A 22248-nucleotide genomic window follows, 5' to 3' on the forward strand; every position below is an offset into this window, starting at 1 on the left:
TGACTGAAAATAGGTTGGTTAAGTACTTAAAAGGCAAATACCACTGACTCATCACAAAATCTCCTGAACCATAAGGCTGGACTTCCGTGCCAGTGGCAGCTGTAGAGCAGTCCATTATTCAAATAGGGGAGCCACACCCACCAATGTTTGACAGTGTTTAGGGGTGTCAGTTGATGTGGCTCCCCTATTTAAATAATGGACTGCTGTGCAACTGCCACTGGCAAGGAAGTCCAGGAACAGAGCATTGTGTCCTCTCTCCTCCGCGACTTGGTATCGCTGGCACCATGTATTCTTTATAGCCCCGGCTGGGTGGGCTGTCTTAACTCTCCTCTGTGAGGGAGGAATTCCCAATAATCATCTTAACCCTTTTTAACCCCTTTGTGGGTAGAATTTTGAAAAATCCCTTCTTAGCGGGTGCCTACCTCACAAAAGCAAGCTACTGTTCAAATGTCAAGTTCCTAGTCCTTATGGTTCAGGAGGTTTTGTGATGAGTCAGTGGTATTTGCTATATATATATATATATTATGGTAGACATACGCATACATGTTTTTAGTGCACATCCAGCATCCTTATTAGGTTATGCTTCTAGTAGCTTGTTTTGCAGATTGCACAGGTTGCAGCGGAAGTGGTAGGGATTGTCTGTCTTTGCTGGAATACATAATAAACTGGGGCAATTCAAGATTATTCGAGAGTGTTGTGATATTTTCACAGTTTCTGGGATGCAGCGCCCTCATGGGAGAGTGTTCTGCTGATCAGTCAGATTTTCTGGTCTTCATAGAGTAATCCAAAGCACTCACAGCTCTTGGCACCATGTTTCCACTTAGGAAGACGTGTCTGCAGCGAAAGATCTTTCAGGCTTTTTAAGAAGTGCTGATTCTGCCACCTCAGCTTGTTACCTCCTGAGCTTACTTGTCTATGCAAGTTATTGAAGGAAGATTCTAGTTACAGGCATTTATTATTTTATTCAGGTGAAATGCTGTAAAATGCATGAAAGGCAGTGGTTGCCATTCTGTGGATGGTTATCTGAGTCATCGGCCACTTACATTCTGGTCACTTCAGTCCGCCCCATGCTTTCCGCTCCCCGTTATACTTACCACCCTGTCCTCCTCTCCTGCGGCATGGCTGTCCCGTCTCTGTCTCCGACACTGAGTGCACTGTCACCCCAGCTGCCACTGCACATGTCCGGTGCATGACAGCCATCCACGATTATTAAATACAGGTAGATGCTGCAGCGCAGTGTATTTGTTACCAGGCGTACACAGGGAATGGATGTACATACACTTACTAAGAGCTATTAGTAGGCTTCATATAATATATCTTATTCTATTCATATAGTTTACTTTATAATCATCAGCCTTCTGTTAGTTTATGTTTCTTTCATTCTTTATGCCACACATTTTCTGGTTACCATTGTTTTTACTTCTTAATTATTTTGTAATAAATGTCATTAAGTTATGGTATCATATCTTGTATATTATACCATGCAGACTACTGGTTTCTTGTAGCAGCCACTTTTTGGTTAATGGTGGCTACGGACACATTCTGCTGTATGTAGAGATACAGTATATGTTACATCGCCATCAGAACTATTGGCCTCATTCTGAGTCGGACGCAGCCTGGCCGTATCTGCGTCTCCTGGCAGTCACACGTCTGCGACTTTATGCAGATTCTGCTACAAGGCCCTTCCCTGGTGTACAGCAGTGCGTATGACGGTGGAGGGACTGAGATGTCAATGGGGGTCATTCCGAGTTGTTCGCTCGTTGCCGATTTTCGCTATGCTGCGATTTTTTGCAAACTGCGCACGGCACACAGTGCGCATTCGCTTAGTTATTTAAATAAAAACTTAGCAGATTTGCTGTGGATTCAGCGGCGCTTTTCAGTCGCACTGCTGTTCGGTAAATGATTGACAGGAAAGGGGCGTTTCTGAGTGGTAACTCAGCATTTTCCCAGCGTTTGCAAAAAACGCAGGCATGTCAGGGAAAAACGCGGGAGTGGCTGGAGAAACGGGGGAGTGGTTGGCCGAACGCAGGGCCTGTTTGTGACGTCAAACCAGGAACTAAACGGACTGAGCTGATCGCAATCTGTGAGTAGGTCCGGAGCTACTCAGAAACTGCAAATAATTATTTAGTAGCAATTCTGCTAATCTTTCGTTCGCTATTCTGCTAAGCTAAGATACACTCCTAGAGGGCGACGGCCTAGCGTGTGCAATGCTGCTAAAAGCAGCTAGCGAGCGAACAACTCGGAATGAGGGCCAATGTGAGCATCTATGGTGGTCATTCCGAGTTGATCGCAGCCAGCAACTTTTTGTTGCTGCTGCGATCAACTAGTCCACGCCTATGGGGGAGTGTATTTTAGCTTAGCAGGGCTGCGATCGCTTGTGCAGCCCTGCTAAGCTAAATAATTTTCAAGCAAAACATGACTAGCCCTGGACATACTTACCCTGTGCGACGATCTCTGCAATGCTGGAACCGGCTTTGACGTCAGACATCCGCCCTCCGTTCTCCTGGACACGCCTGCGTTTTCCTTAACACTCCCCGAAAACGGCAGCCAACGGTCCGGATCCGCCCAGAAACACTGCCTTTCTGTCAATCTTCTTGCGGTCGGCTCTGCGACCGCTTTCTTCGTAGGACGCGACGTAACCCGCACGTGCAGTGTGGCCGCCGCGCATGCGCATTCCGGACCCGTTCGCACCGCAGCGACAAAGCGCTGTGTGCGAATGGGTCGGAATGACCCCCTATAGACGCTGTAATACCACCGGTCATCTTTAGACGCCACCATCTGTCATACCATTGAAAGCTTCACCAGTCCTGTGGCAGGTGCAGATTCTCATCTGAGTTTGGCCCCCTATGTGAACCATGAAGTGCCATTGTACACAAACACTTCAGTGACGCACCTGTATCACTCCCATAATACGCCCATAAGATGGACCATCTCCCTGCAACTGGCTAGCCGTCTCCCAGTCACCATGCCTCCCTATGCGTCTCTAAAACCATTTATCTGAAAACTGTTGAATTCTAATAAGCTTTTATATTGAAATTATTGATTACGAACCCAGAATGGATCCAAAATGTTGATAAATTGTACCTGTTGATCACTGTACCCTTACACCTTTATCCCAGCAATTTATAATAGAAATGGCGAATAATAAACCCTAAAAGAATCATTTCTTGTTTTTTGCACTCACCTCCTGATCCCTTTGGGCGGCTTCACCTTTCCTAGCAGTGTGTTGCTGCAGGTACAGCTTCTGTCCCGACAGGCTCTGTGCCTCTGTCTCTGAGGCTGTGCTGAACTTACTGGGGTCAACCCCGTACCATGGCCACGTCTTCCTTGGCATCAGTGAGGAGATACTCTTAAGGTGGGTACACACTAGGCGATGTGCTCCGCGAGCGAGATTGCCTAGTGTGGCCCCTCCCAGTCCAGGCCGCCCAACAGCGGTCATACACACTGTACGATATCGCACGATGATGTCATGCCACGGCTGGGCTGTACATGCCATTTTAGACAATCAGTCAAAATTGAGCTGCATGTACGGCCAAACTGAGGGTCGTTAATGACCCGTGGTGCCGCGCATCGCCCATCGTCAACGGCATACACACTGGCTGATATAGTAAACAATATCGCTCAGGAGGGGGAAAATGAGCTGTCTCGTTTACTATATCGCTAAATGTGTATGCACCTTTAGGCGCTAGACAGGAGGTGAGAGCCCACCTTGCACGGAGTACTTCATGGAAGGGGGCATGAATATTTTGCTACGCCCCTGACTACAGGCTACATTATTGTTCCCTACATCTAATGCTCTAAGCCGTGATCGGTACCAGCTGAGTGGCATAGATCTCAGATGGATGAAATACCCTCTTCTACTGTTTGAACCTGTTTATGAGACATTTCTCTTATGTCCTAGAGGATACTGGGGTCCATTTAGTACCATGGGGTATAGATGGGTCCACTAGGAGCCATGGGCACTTTAAGAATTTGATAGTGTGGGCTGGCTCCTCCCTCTATGCCCCTCCTACCAGACTCAGTTTAGAAAATGTACCCGGAGAAGCCGGTCACGCTGAAGGAAGCTCCTGAAGAGTTTTCTGCATTTATTTCTCTAACGTCCTAGAGGATGCTGGGGACTCCGTAAGGACCATGGGATAGACGGGCTCCGCAGGAGACATGGGCACTTTAAGAAAGAATTTAGTTCCTGGTGTGCACTGGCTCCTCCCTCTATGCCCCTCCTCCAGACCTCAGTTTTGATACTGTGCCCAGAGGAGCTGGGTGCTTTTCAGTGAGCACTCCTGAGTTTACTGATAGAAAGTGTTTTGTTAGTTTTTTTTATTTTCAGGGAGCTCTGCTGGCAACAGACTCCCTGCATCGAGGGACTGAGGGGAGAGAAGCAGCCCTACTCTCTGAAGCTAGGTCCTGCTTCTTAGGCTACTGGACACCATCAGCTCCAGAGGGATTGGTACGCAGGATCTCACCCTCGCCGTCCGTCCCAGAGCCGCGCCGCCGCCCCCCTCGCAGAGCCGGAAGATAGAAGCCGGGTGAGTATGAGAAGAAAAGAAGACTTCACAGGCGGCAGAAGACTTCATGATCTTCACTAGAGGTAACGCACAGCACTGCAGCTGTGCGCCATTGCTCCACACACCTCATATACTCCTATCACTGTAAGGGTGCAGGGCGCAGGGGGGGCGCCCTGGGCAGCATTTGGGACCTCATGTTGGCAAAAGTACACATATATACAGCTGGGCACTGTATATATGTATGAGCCCCCGCCAAAATTACTGTATAAGCGGGACAGAAGCCCGCCGTCGAGGGGACGGGGCTTCTCCCTCAGCACTCACCAGCGCCATTTTTTCTCCACAGCTCCGCTGAGAGGAAGCTCCCCGTACTCTCCCCTGCTGATACACAGTAGAAGAGGGTTGAAAAGAGAGGGGGGGGGCACATAATTAGGCGCAAAAACTATACATACAGCAGCTACTGGGCTAACATTAAGTTACTGTGTTATTCCTGGGATAGTATAGCGCTGGGGTGTGTGCTGGCATACTCTCTCTCTGTCTCTCCAAAGGGCCTTGTGGGGGAAATGTCTTCAGAAAGGACATTCCCTGTGTGTGTGTGGTGTGTCGGTACGCTTGTGTCGACATGTCTGATGAGGAAGGCTATGTGGGAGAGGAGCGGGAGCAAATGAATGTGGTTTCTCCGCCGACGGCGCCGACACCTGATTGGATTGATATGTGAAAGGTTTTAAATGATAATGTTAATTCCTTGCATAAAAGATTTGACAAGGCTGATGCATTGGGACAGTCAGGGTCTCAACCCGTGCCTGACCCTCTGTCGCAGGGACCGTCAGGGTCTCATAAGCGCCCACTATCCCAAATTGTTGACACAGATACCGACATGGATTCTGACTCCAGTGTCGATTACGATGATGCAAAGTTACAGCCAAAATTGGCTAAATCCCTTCGATATATGATTATAGCAATAAAGGATGTTTTGCACATCACAGAGGAAACCCCTGTCCCTGACACGAGGGTGTATATGTATAAGGGAAAGAAGCCTGAGGTAACTTTTCCCCCCTCACACGAACTGAATGAGTTATGTGAAAAAGCTTGGGAATCTCCAGATAAGAAAATGCAGATTTCCAAACGGATTCTTATGGCGTATCCTTTCCCGCCAACGGATAGGCTACGATGGGAATCCTCCCCTAGGGTGGACAAAGCTTTAACACGCTTATCCAAAAAGGTAGCCCTGCCGTCCCAGGATACGGCTACCCTCAAAGATGCTGCTGACCACAAACAGGAGGTTACCCTGAAGTCCATTTATACACATTCGGGTACCTTACTAAGACCGGCAATTACGTCGGCCTGGGTGTGTAGTGCTGTAGCGGCATGGACGGATACCTTATCTTAGGAATTGGATACCCTAGATAAGGATACTGTATTATTGACCCTGGGGCATATAAAAGACGCTGTCCTATATATGAGAGATGCTCAAAGAGACATTAGTCTACTGGGTTCTAGAATAAACGCTATGTCGATTTCTGCCAGAAGGGTCCTGTGGACTCGGCAATGGACAGGTGATGCCGACTCAAAAAGGCATATGGAGGTTTTACCTTACAGGGGTGAGGAATTGTTCGGGGAAGGTCTCTCGGACCTGGTCTCCACAGCTACAGCTGGAAAGTCAAATTTTTTGCCTTATGTTCCCTCACAGCCTAAGAGAGCACCGCATTATCAAATGCAGTCCTTTCGTTCACAAAGAAACAAGAAAGTCCGAGGTGCGTCCTTTCTTGCCAGAGGTAGGGGCAGAGGAAAGAAGCTACACAACACAGCTAGTTCCCAGGAACAGAAGTCCTCCCCGGCCTCTGCAAAATCCACCGCATGACGCTGGGGCTCCACTGGCGGAGTCGGGCCCGGTGGGGGCACGTCTTCGGAGTTTCAGCCACATGTGGGTTCACTCCCAGGTGGATCCTTGGGCAATAGAAATTGTGTCTCAGGGTTACAAGCTGGAATTCGAAGAGGTGCCTCCTCGCCGGTATTTCAAATCGGCCCTACCATCTTCCCCCCAAGAGAGGGAAATAGTGTTAAACGCAATACAAAAATTGTATCTTCAGCAGGTGGTGGTCAAGGTTCCCCTCCTTCAACAGGGAAGGGGTTATTATTCGACCATGTTTGTAGTCCCGAAACCGGACGGTTCGGTCAGACCCATATTGAATTTAAAATCTCTGAACCTATACTTGAAAAGGTTCAAGTTCAAGATGGAATTGCTAAGAGCGGTCATCGCAAGCCTGGAAGGGGGGGATTTTATGGTGTCACTGGACATAAAGGATGCGTACCTTAATGTCCCCATTTATCCACCTCATCAGGCGTACCTAAGATTTGCGGTACAGGATTGTCATTACCAATTTCAGACGTTGCCGTTTGGTCTCTCAACGGCCCCGAGGATTTTCACCAAGGTAATGGCGGAAATGATGGTGCTCCTACGGAAGCAAGGTGTCACAATTATCCCGTACTTGGACGATCTCCTCATAAAAGCGAGATCAAGAGAGCAGTTGCTGAACAGCGTATCTCTTTCACTGAAAGTGTTACAGCAACACGACTGGATTCTCAATATTCCAAATTCGCAGTTGGTTCCTACGACTCGTCTACCCTTCTTGGGCGTGATTCTGGACACGGACCAGAAGAGGGTTTATCTACCGATAGAGAAGGCCCAGGAACTCATGACTCTGGTCAAGAACCTATTGAAACCAAAACAGGTGTCAGTGCATCATTGCACTCGAGTCCTGGGAAAGATGGTGGCGTCATAAGAGGCCATTCCCTTCGGCAGGTTCCATGCGAGGACTTTCCAATGGGACCTACTGGACAAGTGGTCCGGGTCACATCTTCAGATGCATCGGTTGATCACCCTGTCCCCCAGGGCCAGGGTGTCACTACTGTGGTGGCTGCAGAGTGCTCACCTTCTCGAGGGCCGCAGATTCGGCATTCAGGACTGGATCCTGGTGACCACGGACGCAAGCCTCCGAGGTTGGGGAGCAGTCACACAGGGAAGAAATTTCCAGGGTCTTTGGTCAAGTCAAGAGACTTGTCTTCACATCAACATCCTGGAGCTAAGGGCCATATACAAGGCCCTACGTCAAGCGGAAACCTTACTTCGCGACCAACCAGTTCTGACAACATCACCGCAGTGGCTCATGTAAACCGCCAAGGCGGCACAAGGAGCAGAGTGGCAATGGCAGAAGCCACCAGAATTCTTCGCTGGGCGGAGAATCATGTAAGCGCACTGTCAGCAGTGTTCATTCCGGGAGTGGACAACTGGGAAGCAGACTTCCTCAGCAGACACGACTTACACCCGGGAGAGTGAGGACTTCATCCAGAAGTCTTCGCACAGATTGTGAGTCGGTGGGAACTGCCACAGATAGACATGATGGCGTCCCGCCTCAACAAAAAGCTACAGAGGTATTGCGCCAAGTCAAGAGACCCTCAGGCAGTAGCGGTAGACGCCCTAGTGACACCGTGGGTATTCCGGTCAGTCTATGTATTTCCTCCTCTTCCTCTCATACCAAAGGTGTTGAGGATAATAAGAAGAAAAGGAGTGAGAACAATCCTCATTGTTCTAGATTGGCCAAGACGGACCTGGTATCCAGATCTGCAGGAACTGATCACAGAAGATCCGTGGCCTCTTCCTCTTAGACAGGAACTGTTGCAACAGGGACCCTGTCTGTTCCAAGACTTACCGCGGCTGCGTTTGACGGCATGGCGGTTGAACGCCGGATCCTAGCAGAAAAAGGCATTCCGGTTGAGGTTATCCCTACGCTGATAAAGGCTAGGAAGGAAGTAACAGCAAAACATTATCACCGTATATGGCGAAAATATGTTTCTTGGTGTGAGACCAAGAATGCTCCTACGGAAGAATTCCATCTGGGCCATTTCCTTCACTTCCTACAAACTGGAGTGAATTTGGACCTTAAATTAGGTTCCATTAAGGTCCAGATTTCGGCCCTATCCATTTTCTTTCAAAAAGAATTGGCTTCTCTCCCAGAAGTTCAGACTTTTGTAAAGGGAATGCTGCATATTCAGCCTCCTTTTGGGCCTCCGGTGGCACCTTGGGATCTTAACGTGGTGTTAAGTTTCCTAAAGTCACACTGGTTTGAACCACTTAAAACGGTGGAGTTGAAATATCTCACGTGGAAGGTGGTCATGTTATTAGCCTTGGCTTCGGCTAGGCGAGTGTCTGAATTAGCCCCTATTTTGTTTTCCATTTGGATAGAGCAGAATTGCGGACCCGTTCGCAATTTCTTCCAAAAGTGGTCTCATCTTTTCATATGAACCAACCTATTGTGGTGCCTGTGGCTACACGTGACTTGGAGGATTCCGAGTTACTTGATGTGGTCAGGGCTTTGAAAATTTACGTAGCCAGAACGGCTAGAGTCAGGAAAACTGAAGCGCTGTTTGTCCTGTATGCATCTTACAAGATTGGTGCCCCTGCTTCAAAGCAAACTATTGCTCGCTGGATTTGTAACACGATTCAGCAAGCGCATTCTACGGCTGGTTTGCCGTTACCAAAATCGGTCAAGGCCCATTCCACTAGGAAGGTGGGCTCTTCTTGGGCGGCTGCCCTGGGGGTCTCGGCACTACAGCTGTGTCGAGCTGCTACTTGGTCGGGTTCAAACACTTTTGCAAAATTCTACAAGTTTGATACCCTGGCTGAGGAGGACCTTGTGTTTGCTCATTCGGTGCTGCAGAGTCATCCACACTCTCCCGCCCGTTTGGGAGCTTTGGTATAATCCCCATGGTCCTTACGGAGTCCCCAGCATCCTCTAGGACGTTAGAGAAAATAAGATTTTACTTACCGGTAAATCTATTTCTCGTAGTCCGTAGAGGATGCTGGGCGCCCGTCCCAAGTGCGGACTTCTTCTGCAATACTTGTATATAGTTATTGCTTCAATAAGGGTTATGTTATAGTTGCATCGGTTTTGAACTGATGATATGTTGTTTTCATACTGTTAACTGGGTAGTTATCACAAGTTATACGGTGTGATTGGTGTGGCTGGTATGAATCTTGCCCTTGGATTAACAAAATCCTTTCCTCGTACTGTCCATCTCCTCTGGGCACAGTTTCTCTAACTGAGGTCTGGAGGAGGGGCATAGAGGGAGGAGCCAGTGCACACCAGGAACTAAATTCTTTCTTAAAGTGCCCATGTCTCCTGCGGAGCCCGTCTATCCCATGGTCCTTACGGAGTCCCCAGCATCCTCTACGGGGGATGCGGTCAACATCCCGCTGGACGGGATCCCGGCGGTTGAAATACCGACGCCGGAATCCCGACCGCCACAATCCCGACCGCCACAATCCCGACATATTCTCCCTCCGTGGGTGTCCACGACACCCATAGAGGGAGAATATAATAGTGTGCCGAGCGTAGCGAGGCACCGCGCCCGCAGCGTGGGGAGCGAAGCGAGCTCGCAAGGGGCTGCGTTCCGCTCGCCACCCCTGTCGGGATTGTGTGGTCGGGATTCCGGCGTCGGTACTTCGACCGCCGGGATCCCGTCCAGCGGGATTACGTACTGATCCCCTCTACGGACTACGAGAAATAGATTTACCGGTAAGTAAAATCTTATTTTTCTCTGTTTGTTATTTTCAGGCAGGGCTGGTTGGCATCAGCCTGCCTGCTTCGTGGGACTTAGGGGGGGGGGACGGCCCAACCTCTTGAAGGGTTAATGGTCCCGTTCCCCGCTGAGGGAACTATTCGCAAGCCCCACCACGGTGAGCTTACATTCACGTAGCACGCCATCACCCCTAACAGAGCCAGAAGAATGAAGAGTGGTGCGTACTGAGCTGGCGTCCCGGCTAGCAGGGCGCCGGCCATTATGGCGGCATCATGGTACGGAGACGCACAGCTTTTATACGGGGCTGAATGCATCTCCGGACACAGTACACAACTGCATCCCCGTACACTGTACACACAGTACCCATACTAGCACAACAGCCTTAAAACGGTTTTCTCCATTTTAAGCACCAGATTCCTCAGCCAGTATAAAAAAAGCGGGAAGACCGCGCGCCATTGAAGGGGCAGGGCTTCACTATGAGAGGATCCAGCAGCTCACCAGCACCATTTTTCCTCTGCAGTGGACACAGACGCTGACAAGACAGGGATGCGCAGCTCCTCCAGTGTGACTCCAGATTACCTCAGCGGTACCAGGGGGTCATAGCAGGGGGGCAGCGACTATTAGTGTACTGAGTCCCCTATCAGGGTACTTAGTCTGCGACCTGGCTAAGCTTGGCATTAGCGATAAGGGCGCGGTGAGAGCTGGCTCCAAACAACTCTGTTTCTCCCTGAAGGGCTCTTTGTGGGTTAATTGTGCTTAACCTTTCCTGTGTGCGTGTGTGCTGTCACATTTACATTATGTCAGGCAAAGAGTGTGTCTCTTGTACCGCAGAGTGTTCCTCTTCACCAGGGGGCTCACTACTGGGTACTCAGGGTTCACAGACTAGCGGGGCTGAACCGGAATGGGTTACTTCTCTTAAGGGTATGATCTCCACTTTTTCTACAAAATTGTCCCGCAATGAGAAAGAGACGCATTGCTTAAAACAGACTGTGGATGAGTTTATGAACAGAGGGGTTTATTCCGAGTTGATCGCACACTGCCGATTTTTGCAGCGCAGCGATCAGGTTTCTACTGCGCATGCGTATGCCCCGCTAAGGAGTGGGAGGAATCTTATTTTAATGTAAAAAAGAAGTCCTCAGTTACTTTTCCTATGTCAAAGAAATGTAATACCCTGTTTGAAAAACCATGGGTCAATCCTGATAAGTTTCAGATCCCTAAAAGGTTGCTCTCATATTTTCCTTTTTCTCTGGAGGATAGGAAAAAAATGGGAAAATTCACCGATAGTGGACGCATCAGTCTCTAGGCTGTGACGTAAAATTGTGTTGCCTGTTCCTGGTGCAGCCTCCCTGAAAGACACGGCTGAGCATAAAATTGAGACTACACTCAAATCATTGCACACAGCTGCTGGGGTGGCCCAAAGACCCACTATTGCATGTGCGTGGATCACTAAAGCCATTGCTAAATGGTCAGGTAACCTAATTGAGGGGTTAGATTCCTTATCTAGGGGGGATGTTGTCTTACTCCTGCAGCATATACAGGACTCTGCGAACTTTATGGTGGAAGCCATAAAAGTAATAGGTGTGCTTAACGCACGCACCACCGCTATGGCAGTGTAGGCATGCAGGTGCTTGTGGCTACGCCAGTGGACTGCTGACGCGGACTCCAGGAAAGGCGTGGAAGACCTACCGTTCTCAGGAGAGGCCTTGTTTGGAGATGAATTAGACAAATGGATCTCCACAGCTACTGCGGGTAAGTCTACGTATCTTCCTTCCGCAGCCCCCTCAACCAAGATGACTTATTTAGCTTCTAATTTTCAGTCCGTTCGGACGGACAAGTTCAAGGGCAAATCCAGAGGTGCTTCTACGTCCTCCAGCGGCGCAAGAGGTAAACCATGCATACCAGCAACAGCAGGTGCTCAGGAACAGAGCTGAGGCTCTACTTCCTCAAATTCTTTAGCATGACGGTGGACCGCAATGCATGGAAGGCTGTCCGGTGGGAGCCGGACGGTTCGGTTAGACCAGTTCTGAACCTCAGGTCTTTGAACCCGTTCTTACGAGTGTTCAAATTCAAGATGGAGTCTCTGAGAGCGGTGATCTCAGGTCTGGAGGAGGGGGAATTCCTAGTGTCTCTGGATATCAAGGATGCATACCTTCATATTCCGATTTGGCCACCTCATCAGGCTTATCTCCGGTTTGCACTGCAGGACTGTCTCTACCAGTTCCAGGCCCTGCCATTTGGTTTCTCCATGGCACCGAGGGTGTTCATCAAGGTGAGGGCAGAGATGAGGTTTCTACTCCGCAAACGGGGAGTGAACATAATTCTGTACCTGGACAATCTCTGGATAAAGGCGCCGTCCAGGGAAAGGTTGTTGGACAGCGTTGCTCTCTCAACCAAACTCCTCCAGGATCACGGGTGGATTCTGAACCTTCCGAAAAAAGGGAAAAGGTTCAAGCAATACTCATTGCTCCGGACTGGCCAAGAAGGGCATGGTACGCGGACCTTCTGGAGATGCTCCTCGAGGATCCGCGGCCTCTACCCCTTCGCGAGGATCTTCTGCAACAGGGCCCGTTCGTCTATCAGGACTTACCGCGGCTACGTTTGATGGCATGGAAGTTGAACGGCTGATTCTAGCCAGGAGAGGGATCCCTAACAAGGTTATCCCGACTATGATCCAAGCCAGGAAGGGGGTAACGTCTGAGCATTATCTTCGTATTTGGAAGAAATATGTCTCTTGGTGTGAGTGCAGAAATTATTTTGCGGTGGAATTCCATCTGGGACATTTCCTGCTTTTCCTGCAGGCAGGCGTGGATGTGGGCCTGCGTCTGTGCTCCATAAAAGCCCAGATGTCGGCCTTGTCCATTTTCTTTTAAAAACAATTGGCTTTTCTTCCTGAGGTCCAGATGTTCTTGAAATGTGTTCTGCACATCCAACCTCCCTTTGTGCCTCCCATGGCCCCTTGGGATCTCAATGTGGTGCTGCAGTTCCTCCAATAGAACTGGTTTGAGCCTGTACAGGACGTGGACATAAGATATTTTTTGTGGAAGACCGTCACACTGTTGGCCTTGGCTTCAGCAAGACGTGTGTCGGAGCTGAGGACTTTTTCTCACAAATGTCACTATTTAATTTTCCATGAGGATCGAGCTGAACTCAGAACTCGTCAGCGATTTCTTCCTAAAGTGGTGTCCGCATTTCACATCAACCAACCTATTGCGGTTGTGGTTGTCACCGACACCTCTGCTACTTCAAAGTCTTTGGATGTTGTGAGGGCTTTGAAGGTGTATGTGAACAGAACAGCTTGTCACAGAAAGACGGACTCGCTGTTTGTTCTTTATGATCCCAATAAGATTGGGTGTCCTGCTTCAAAGCAGACAATTGCACGCTGGATCAGCATGCTTATTCTACGGCAAGTATGCCGTGTCCAAAATCTGTACAGGCCCACTCTACTAGATCGGTGGGTTCTTCCTGGGCGACTGCCCAGGGTGTCTCGGCTTTGCAGCTCTGCCAAGCAGCTACTTGGTCAGGTTCGAACATGTTTGCTAAGTTCTACAAGTTTGATACTTTGGCCTCTGAGGACCTTCAGTTTGGTCAATCATTTCTGCAGAAATTTCAGTACTCTCCCACCCGGTTTGGGAGTTTTAGTCCATCTCCAAGGTACTAAATGGACCCCAGTATCCTGTAGGACGTAAGAGAAAATAGGATTTTAATTACCTACCGGTAAATCCTTTTCTTGTAGTCCGTAGAGGATACTGGGCGCCCACCCAGTGCTTCGTCCTTCCTGCACTGTTACTTGGTTAAGTAATGTTGGTTCAGTCGTTGCTGTTCCTGTTTCAAGTTTGGTTAGCTTGGCTTTCCTCTTGTGTGTGCTGGTTCAGAATCTCACCACTATCCTTATCTATCCGTCTCTCGAAGTATATCCGTCTCCTCGGGCACAGTTTCCTAGACTGAGTCTGGTAAGAGGTGCATAGAGGGAGGAGCCAGCCCACACTATCAAATTGTTAAAGTGCCCATGGATTCTAGTGGACCCGTCTATACCCCATGGTACTAAATGGACCCTAGTATCCTCTACCGACTATGAGAAAAGGATTTACCGGTAGGTAATTAAAATCCTAATTTATTGCTCAAACCCTCCCTCTTTCCTTTTCAGTGAGAGAGACCACAAAAACAATAATATTAATACCTGTTAACAATACAATAAAAATTTAATCTTCTCTCCCTTATGTTTATTGTTGATAAAATGTTAGTAAATGCTTTTCTTACACACAGTTTTTACAATGGTATTATATTCAGACTAATGTACAGGATCCTGCCAGGCAGATCTCCCATCACAGACATCCGTAGACTATTCATTCACCTTCAAATTAAACATGAGAATGCAGTTTTTAGATGTACAGCGTCCATAGGAGCCGCCAAGACGGCCAGCTCTGATTGAGCTTTCTTTGGTCACTACAACCAATTTACCCAAGACAATAGAAAATACTCATTAATATTATCTTTTTTTTATTTTTTGTAATAAGATCTGTTTATTGTCTTTCATTAGAGTGGCCCTGTGCGTCTGTTCATACCTTACAAGCGGCGTAAAAAGGAAGGAGAGATGTCAGCAGTTTCCGCTAAAAAAGATCCAGCAAAGATCAGCCTTCTCCCGGCTACAGCGGAAACCACCTGTAAGAACCAAAGGGATGGGGGTGCTATGATAGAAATGATAAGGGAAACAAGCCAGAAAAAAATATATTTTTTTATGCATTGCAGGTTATATTTTGTTTTATTGAATTGGGTTTACTCAGAAAATCACCAATAAGTTTTCCACTGGATGGTGCCCGCTCTGAGATTGACCATACAATATGTAAAGTCACAGACTTGGACCAATGTCATACGTGCCTACTTATTGAACCTCACCTCCAGAGAGTTAACAGGGGGAAAGCACAGGGGCATTATGGTTTGATTTGCATCATCATGGCCCCGTGGTTGGGTTTCGGGAGGGTGGCCTAATCTCACAGGGTTGTGGGAGAATTCCCTGAAATTCAGGAGTCTCTGAGACATTCCGGTAGTAGGCCTGTAGACAAAAGTTGTAGCAAAATGTTTCCATTATTTCAGAATACATTAAGACCCCCTTTAGGGAGTCACCAAATACTTGTAGCACTGATATGTAACTATGTATTTCCATTTCCCACCAACAGTAGCATAAATGGCTGGTTCCGAGATGTACACTAATGCCACTGCAGCTGCCAATGTGTATGCACATACTGTGCAAAAATATGCAAATGCCGCAGCCGCCTGGATTTGTATTGAGACACCCACCGGTGGCTTCAAACTTCTCGCCCTTATGGTTGCGAGAAAGTGAGACGCTGGAGCCATTGTTACTGAGTACAGGGTTGCAGTCGCAAGCTGAGACATGCCTTGAAAATGGTCGTGCCACACCTGTGTTTTTGTTGCCCTTCCACCGTTGCCGACCCTGAATGGAACCCAATGTCAAGCACTTTGCAAATAAATGCTCTCTGCGACCGCTCTTGCAAGCCATTGCGGCACATGCGCAGTGCGACTCGTAAGCATGCACAGTCGGACAATAATCATTGAACTGCACCAACATTCCAGTAGAGTCGTATCCGGAGACAGCAGAAGTGAATGTTTGTGCCCAATTATACAAATGCACTCCTGGAAAACACAAAAACCGACTGGAAAGAAACAGCAACGTATTTGATAAAAGTTGTCAATGGCGCATTTGAATTTAGTTATTAGGTTATATATTAATATGTTGTACCTTGATGAGCTATGAACCGTGCATATACCTGTTCCTTTCTTCACAGCTATTGAGAACTACTGTATATGTTGATCTTTGTTTAATGTATTGTGCAATTGCCCCTTTAATGCTCATGTTTTAGCCTACACGTTTTCTAGTATGTCAGCAGTATGCAGCTTTGCCATCCACAAGTATTGTGGTCACAATGTTCGCCTGATCTTCATGTTGCAGTCACTGTAACGTCATCCGGACAGATCACCACCACAGAGTCGCTAGCCTTTGAGAGAGAAGCCACTGCGGAGACTACTACAATCCTGACGGATAGTCCTACACAGGGAGATGTGTACACAGGGGCAGCAGGTGAGGGGAGTGACTGTGACTACAACATCTTCATTGGCACTGTACTATGCAGCAGATTCAGAGCATTTTAACAATAACATGTCTTACAGTTACATAGACATGGACAATGGGAAGGAGAACCCTGCCTGGGTACAGCGTTTTCTGTCTTCTTCTTCTGTTTGTTCTTGCTGCACACTGTGTCTTTTTGCTTATGACTTATTCCTTTAAATTACTTTGACAGCACAAAACCTTGGATGTGAGACTTCACAGGGATATATCGGTATACTCTGTATAATGCGCAGAGCTCCGCCACCATGAGGTGTAAATTGGCATCAGAATTATCAGATACAGCTGGAAAACACTTTCCTGCCCGTCACCTCGGCTGCTCTCTGTTTTTCTGTGTGATTGTTAAAAAAACAACAACCTGTTTTTTACTTACAGTATCTTTCTTCTTCTCTGTTTTTGCTCATGTATCTATCCCTGTTCATAATCCTTAGGGGTACACACAGAGCAACCTTTACTTAATTTCTAAGAAATTTGACTAGATTGCTTAGAAATTAAGAACACATCGTCCATGTGTAGGGGTGCCGGCGATAACGATGCGCGGTCCTGCGCGACGCTATCGCCGGTGCTAGATTGGCCTGCATCCAGCAGGTCGCTCATTTCACCGCTGGGTGAAATGAGCGCCCCCCCCCGCGTCCGTACCCCCCCTTGCTCAGCACATATCACGCTGTGATGAGCGGATGAAGAGATGTGTGCTGAGCAGTTCGCTCAGCATACATCTCCCTCCACACCTCCCGTCTGTACGGCCCTTCACCCACTGTGTATCATGGATTTCTAGATAACATTTTTTTTTCCGTATTGTGTTTATATTTACTTATTTTATATATTTTTTTCAGATATGCCACACACTGTGTTGCATGGATCTCTCTCAGCTTTGTATATAGCGCATGCGCAGATTCAAATTTACACATCATTGAGCATGTCCGTCCCATTCTGAGTCAGATGGAGTCTGTCTTTCCGTGAAATAGGCCACTTTGGGACGTAAGATAAAGCGGTGAGGGTTGGTGGAATTGCAGGCTGTGAAAACTCTTACGTACGGGTAATTAAACCTGTTGTTTTCAGGAAGATCTTTTGCACCAGCATATGGATAAGCGACGGGTAACCCCAGGGATTTGAACAAGTCCGCATACAGGCGTGTGTTGCCCCTCAGTGCTTACCAATTGTTCTTGTCTCCTGTATCTCTGCAGTGTTGTCCTCTCTACCGGCGTTGGCACTAGCACCAAGCACTCCCACTAAGGAATCATCAGCCGGAGTGATGAATGGGTTGGAGATGGCGGAGCATCAGAGGCCCTGGCTGTACTTGGAAGAAATGGTGAATTCCTTACTCAGCACAGCACAGCAGCTGAAGACCTATGTGGAGCAGGCCAAAAGTGAAGCAGCAGCGGCTGCTGAAAGGAAGGAGGTATGGGAAATGGAGTCCTCCATGGGTGAGGATCTGGTACTCTAATTTAAACAATTGCCGCAATGTAGTCAGCCCCCCATATAGCTGCTCAGTCATATTATCTACTTTTAACAATTGCCGCAATGTAGTCAGCCCTCCATATAGCCGCTCAGTCATATTATCCCATATTGGATTTCCATTCCAAACATGATGACAGCTTGCAGCGTAGAGAACTGTCCCCACAGCTGGGCAGGAGACTCAAACTGCCGACACTGGGAGCATGTACTACATGTGGCAGCTGATTGGACAGGAGATGGGGTAAACCATATAGCCACTATGCATTAACTTGATGGGTCCAGTTCAGGGTGTCTGACAGTGCTATCTTCTGCATGATGAAAAGTAAACCAGAGCCAAATTCTGGTAGGATTTGGGGATTCATGGTGGAGACCACCAAAGGACCATCGGGGGAGGTAAGCAACTTGTGGAAGAGTAATAGGTAGCCAGAACTAGGTAAACCTTTAACTCATCATTTCTTGTACTTGTGTCAAAATGTGTAATTAAAAATACAGGAAAATGAGAACACACTTCTTACTATGAAATATTTTGAATAACTTCAAAAGCCGCCCTCTACTGTGTCGCCACGTGCACAGAGCAGATGAGTGTATAGGCCAGTTGTTGTGGCATCTCTGTCCCTTTAGTACATTAAGTAGCAATGGAGGTGCTGATCTGTCCACCTGGCTGCTGCTTGCCCTGCTTATTTCTTCATCTTCTTCTTCTTTTTTTTTTTTTTCACTGTAAATTCTCACCACAATAGTAAAAACTGTTCTAATGAATAACAACTTAAATGTAAATTATTGTAAAACATACAAAAACACAACGTATGCATAATTCCCTTATGTATGACACATTTCCTGGAAATTATATTGTGGACACTTTTTCTGCTATCCTGCAGTAAGGGTCAGGAGGTTTTACCAGCTCACCCTGACCGTGCCCATGACACAGGTCAGCGAGATGATCTGTAATTAAATCCGTAATCCTCTTATGAGCCAGACAGGTCCCTTTGCGGCTGAAACCTGCTTTAATTCCTTAGTGGTTGAAGAGATTGCTTCCCATATACTGTCTTCTTTCAGAACCTGAGCTTCCCCATTTAGTGGGTGTGAGATATCCAGTTTTAGTAAGTTTGCTGCCAAGTACTGTGACATTAATGCCAACACCACCCCAACGCTGCCAAGCCAGGTGCCGTCTGAGTGCCCGACGTGCTACAAAGTGGCTCACTCATAGCCACATAACCACATCAGTGTCTTTTATGTCAGCACTTTACAGGCCTCCACTTTCTTTTTCAGTTATAGAATAAACATTAAAAAGAGACTTTCAGTTTTCATGTTTTCTCACAGTCTCTTTTTCATGTAATTAGATAAATTGTACATGGGAAGCAGTCAGGATCCCGCCTGTCAGCATCCCGGCAGTCAGATTACCGACGCCAGAATCCTATAGCACTCCTTACTCACCCCTGTCGGCTTCTGCGCAATCGGGATCCCGACATCGGTATTTCGAACGTCGAATCCTACTCGCCGGTTTCCCACACTGATCCCATATACATATCACATATGATATACCTTGCGATGGACAGGATAATAGATGGTTCCATGCTACAAATGTAAATCCTTAATTTCCCACTCCCCTGAGTACTTCCAGCTACCACACTGCCACCTCGGGATATATAACACACTAGATCATTTCAAAATTGAAGCAGAAACTAGTAATGCACACAAGTTTTACATATTATACTGCCCACAGTGTGCCCTGTACTGTGCAGCTGTAATGGTCCCTACTGTTATGTACAGATCGGTTACCCAGTACATTTTATTGTTTGCTCTTATTCTCATGTTTATTTCCCTGCAGTTCCCCAGTCATCTGTTCCAACAAACAGAGGAAATAGATGGGAAACACGAGATTTTGCTTCGGGTAAGATCCACTCTTATGACAGATCTCTTTATATTTCTCTTCTTAAGACCATTTTCAATTAGCAGCAATGCGCGATCTTGCTCTTCGGCTGCGCACATCACCGCTAATTACAGTATCCCAACATCAGAGAATTTCCTGCGCACCTCCATGGCATGTGGGGAAAATCTGTCATGGTAGTGGTTGCGGGGTTCCGGAGATAGAGCCTGAATGCCAGCAGGTCACGCCCGTAGCTGTTAATTGATTATCACCCCTGCTGTGTCTGGTTTAAACAAAAAAAAGGCATTTTGTTCCCCCCAGCACTCTGAATGATAACAGTAACCAGATATAAATCCCACACAATATTAGAATTCAGAGATCTCGGTTACATATATTTGCGCAAATGTATGAATAAGCCCCAAAGCCGCATCAAGGTGTCTCTGTATATTTGGGGTCCCTAGCGCTATATTTAGGTGCAGGGTGTGGCACCCCAAAACACCAGCATAAGCCAGAAAACCCAGGGCAGTATACCAGTGAGGAAACTATAGTGTTAATAAATTAGTGTTAGGAAGCCGAAGCAATGAAGAAGGTGACCCAAAAATGAGATGTAATTAAAATGGAGAAATAGTGTTAAAGAAATTAGTATGTGAAAAGTGTTACTAGAATGTAAAGGTATGCCACACTAAAGCCATCCAGCTCAGCCAGTCCAGAGGCACCACACCCCACACCTGTCTGGTTTAAAGTAAGAACCTTGGCTAAAACATGTTGCGCTGCCTTGTGGGACAGATTTAAAATGTGCAGACAGGTTTGGAGTTTGTAGAGAGAATGTATTAGCTCAGCGGTAAATGCCAGTATGTGTGTGCTACAGTCAGTAGCAGGTGGTACTTTCTCTGCATGCAAAAAATCAAAGAAATAAAAATCTGTTTGCGCCTCTTGAATCACAACCTGATCTGTCCTACTGCTGATAAGCATCCTAGGGCAGGGAAGTAATGAAGTTCGAGTTCAGCGGCCGTGCAAGATGCCGGTCAAACATGGACGGTTTTTTAAAGGGGCAATCATGTACAAGGCTAAACCATGCCTTGTAAGTGATTGCGCCTTTAAAAAAAAGTCTGCGTTCAGCTGACATTTTGCACATCCTGCCCTATATCTGGATTGTATCCTAAATCTAGGTACACACTCAGATTTTTTTGGGTCGGCCCGACAATCGGGCGATTTTATGGGAAATTGTAGGCACCAATATCTGAGCTACACACTTTGGGTGGGATTCAAATGATATATCACGCCCAATTTCCTTTCTAAAATGATCTACGTTATCACGCATATTGCGCCCATAGTGATCAGGTTTAGCTGTGTAAAGGGTTGTGTGCCTCCCTACTCCGGGAGTAGCGAGCTGAAATAATGATACCATGCCCCTGAGGGCAGAAACAGAATGGGTGTGGAAAGGGGTGAAAAGAATTGAATCCCGCCCTTAAAGTTTTTTCTTTTAAATTACCAATTTTCTGCCACATCACAATGCATTTGCATATGTCCGCCCACAAGGAGGATGATGTAGGAAAACATAGGAAATATGGGCAGATTATTGAGAACGCACACACACTGCTCAATATCGGAAGATTGTGGCCGAGATTTTTGATCTGGGCCTATAGATTGGAAAATCGATGGTTCGGGTGTGCGTGCATGCAAGATTTTACAGAAATATTACCGAAACGATCGTTCGAACACACTATACGATAAATCAGGCCTATGTCCCAACTATTAGCAAATCAGCCTAATAATTGTGTAGTGTGTACCTAGCTTTACTCTGAATGAGTCTGAGTCTTTGTTTGCTTCCTATTGAGCACAATCTTTTATGTAGTGAAATATTACGATATAACATGATATTTTTAAACATAACCCTCTGAGTTCATTACTGTCACTTTTGCCTGTACTGTATATGTGCTAATTGTATTTCTACTGAAGAATTACATGTTGTAAAACACGTTTCTGAATATTAATACTGGAGTCTATCTTTAGAGTGTGTGTGTGTGTGTGTGTGTGTGTGTGTGTGTGTGTCATATATATATATATATATATATCTAAAATATAGTCACACACAAAGCATGTGAAGTGTGACAGGTTTATGAATGTATCGTCACAGCGGAGTCGCACCTCCCTCCTCTCTCACTCTGCATCTCATTACCTCACGCTATTTTAAGGATTCTTTATTTCCTTTACTTCACACCCTGCCCACCGCCCCTCGCATTCTGCCTGATCATCTCCCACAGTCCCGGCATGAGAATTTATGCTGTGCTTTAGTGTTCCCTGATAAGTTATCCAGCTTTGTTCAAGCTAATTTCTTAATTGTCTAATTGCTAACAAAACTATTATTCCTATAATTATAGTCTACATGGCCGATTCTCTCGTTGCCTCATTAATGCCGTTATATAGACAAATGTTATTGGTCTGTATAAACTGCTGTAAGCGAGAGCAATTGTCACTGCTTAGGAACACATATGTACGTATCAGGAGAGAGAAACTCCTGCTACTGTGGACGTGATGCACCCCATACTCTAAAATACGCAGAGTTTTTGCCTATATAAAATTAGGCCAAATGCTTTTATTTAGGTGACTTGTTATATATCACAGTAGGGATTGTGTTATTACTTATTATATAAAAAACTGAAAAGACATTTTCAGGCGCTATTGAGAGTATAATAAAAATTACTATA

General features: G+C 46.8%; 1 protein-coding gene across 1 annotated transcript in view; it reads left to right on the forward strand.

Annotated features, from left to right (window-relative positions):
- DEAF1 (DEAF1 transcription factor) overlaps positions 1-22248 on the forward strand; it is a 143948-nt gene that overhangs the window by 87674 nt on the left and 34026 nt on the right. The window contains exons 7-10 of the mRNA XM_063944784.1: positions 14620-14743; positions 16048-16176; positions 17406-17620; positions 19502-19564. Of these exons, the coding sequence (XP_063800854.1) occupies positions 14620-14743; positions 16048-16176; positions 17406-17620; positions 19502-19564 (531 nt within the window). The remainder of the gene's footprint in view (positions 1-14619; positions 14744-16047; positions 16177-17405; positions 17621-19501; positions 19565-22248) is intronic.

This window comes from Pseudophryne corroboree, chromosome 11 (genome assembly GCF_028390025.1).
Source record: "Pseudophryne corroboree isolate aPseCor3 chromosome 11, aPseCor3.hap2, whole genome shotgun sequence".
NCBI classification, from domain to species: Eukaryota; Metazoa; Chordata; class Amphibia; order Anura; family Myobatrachidae; genus Pseudophryne; species Pseudophryne corroboree.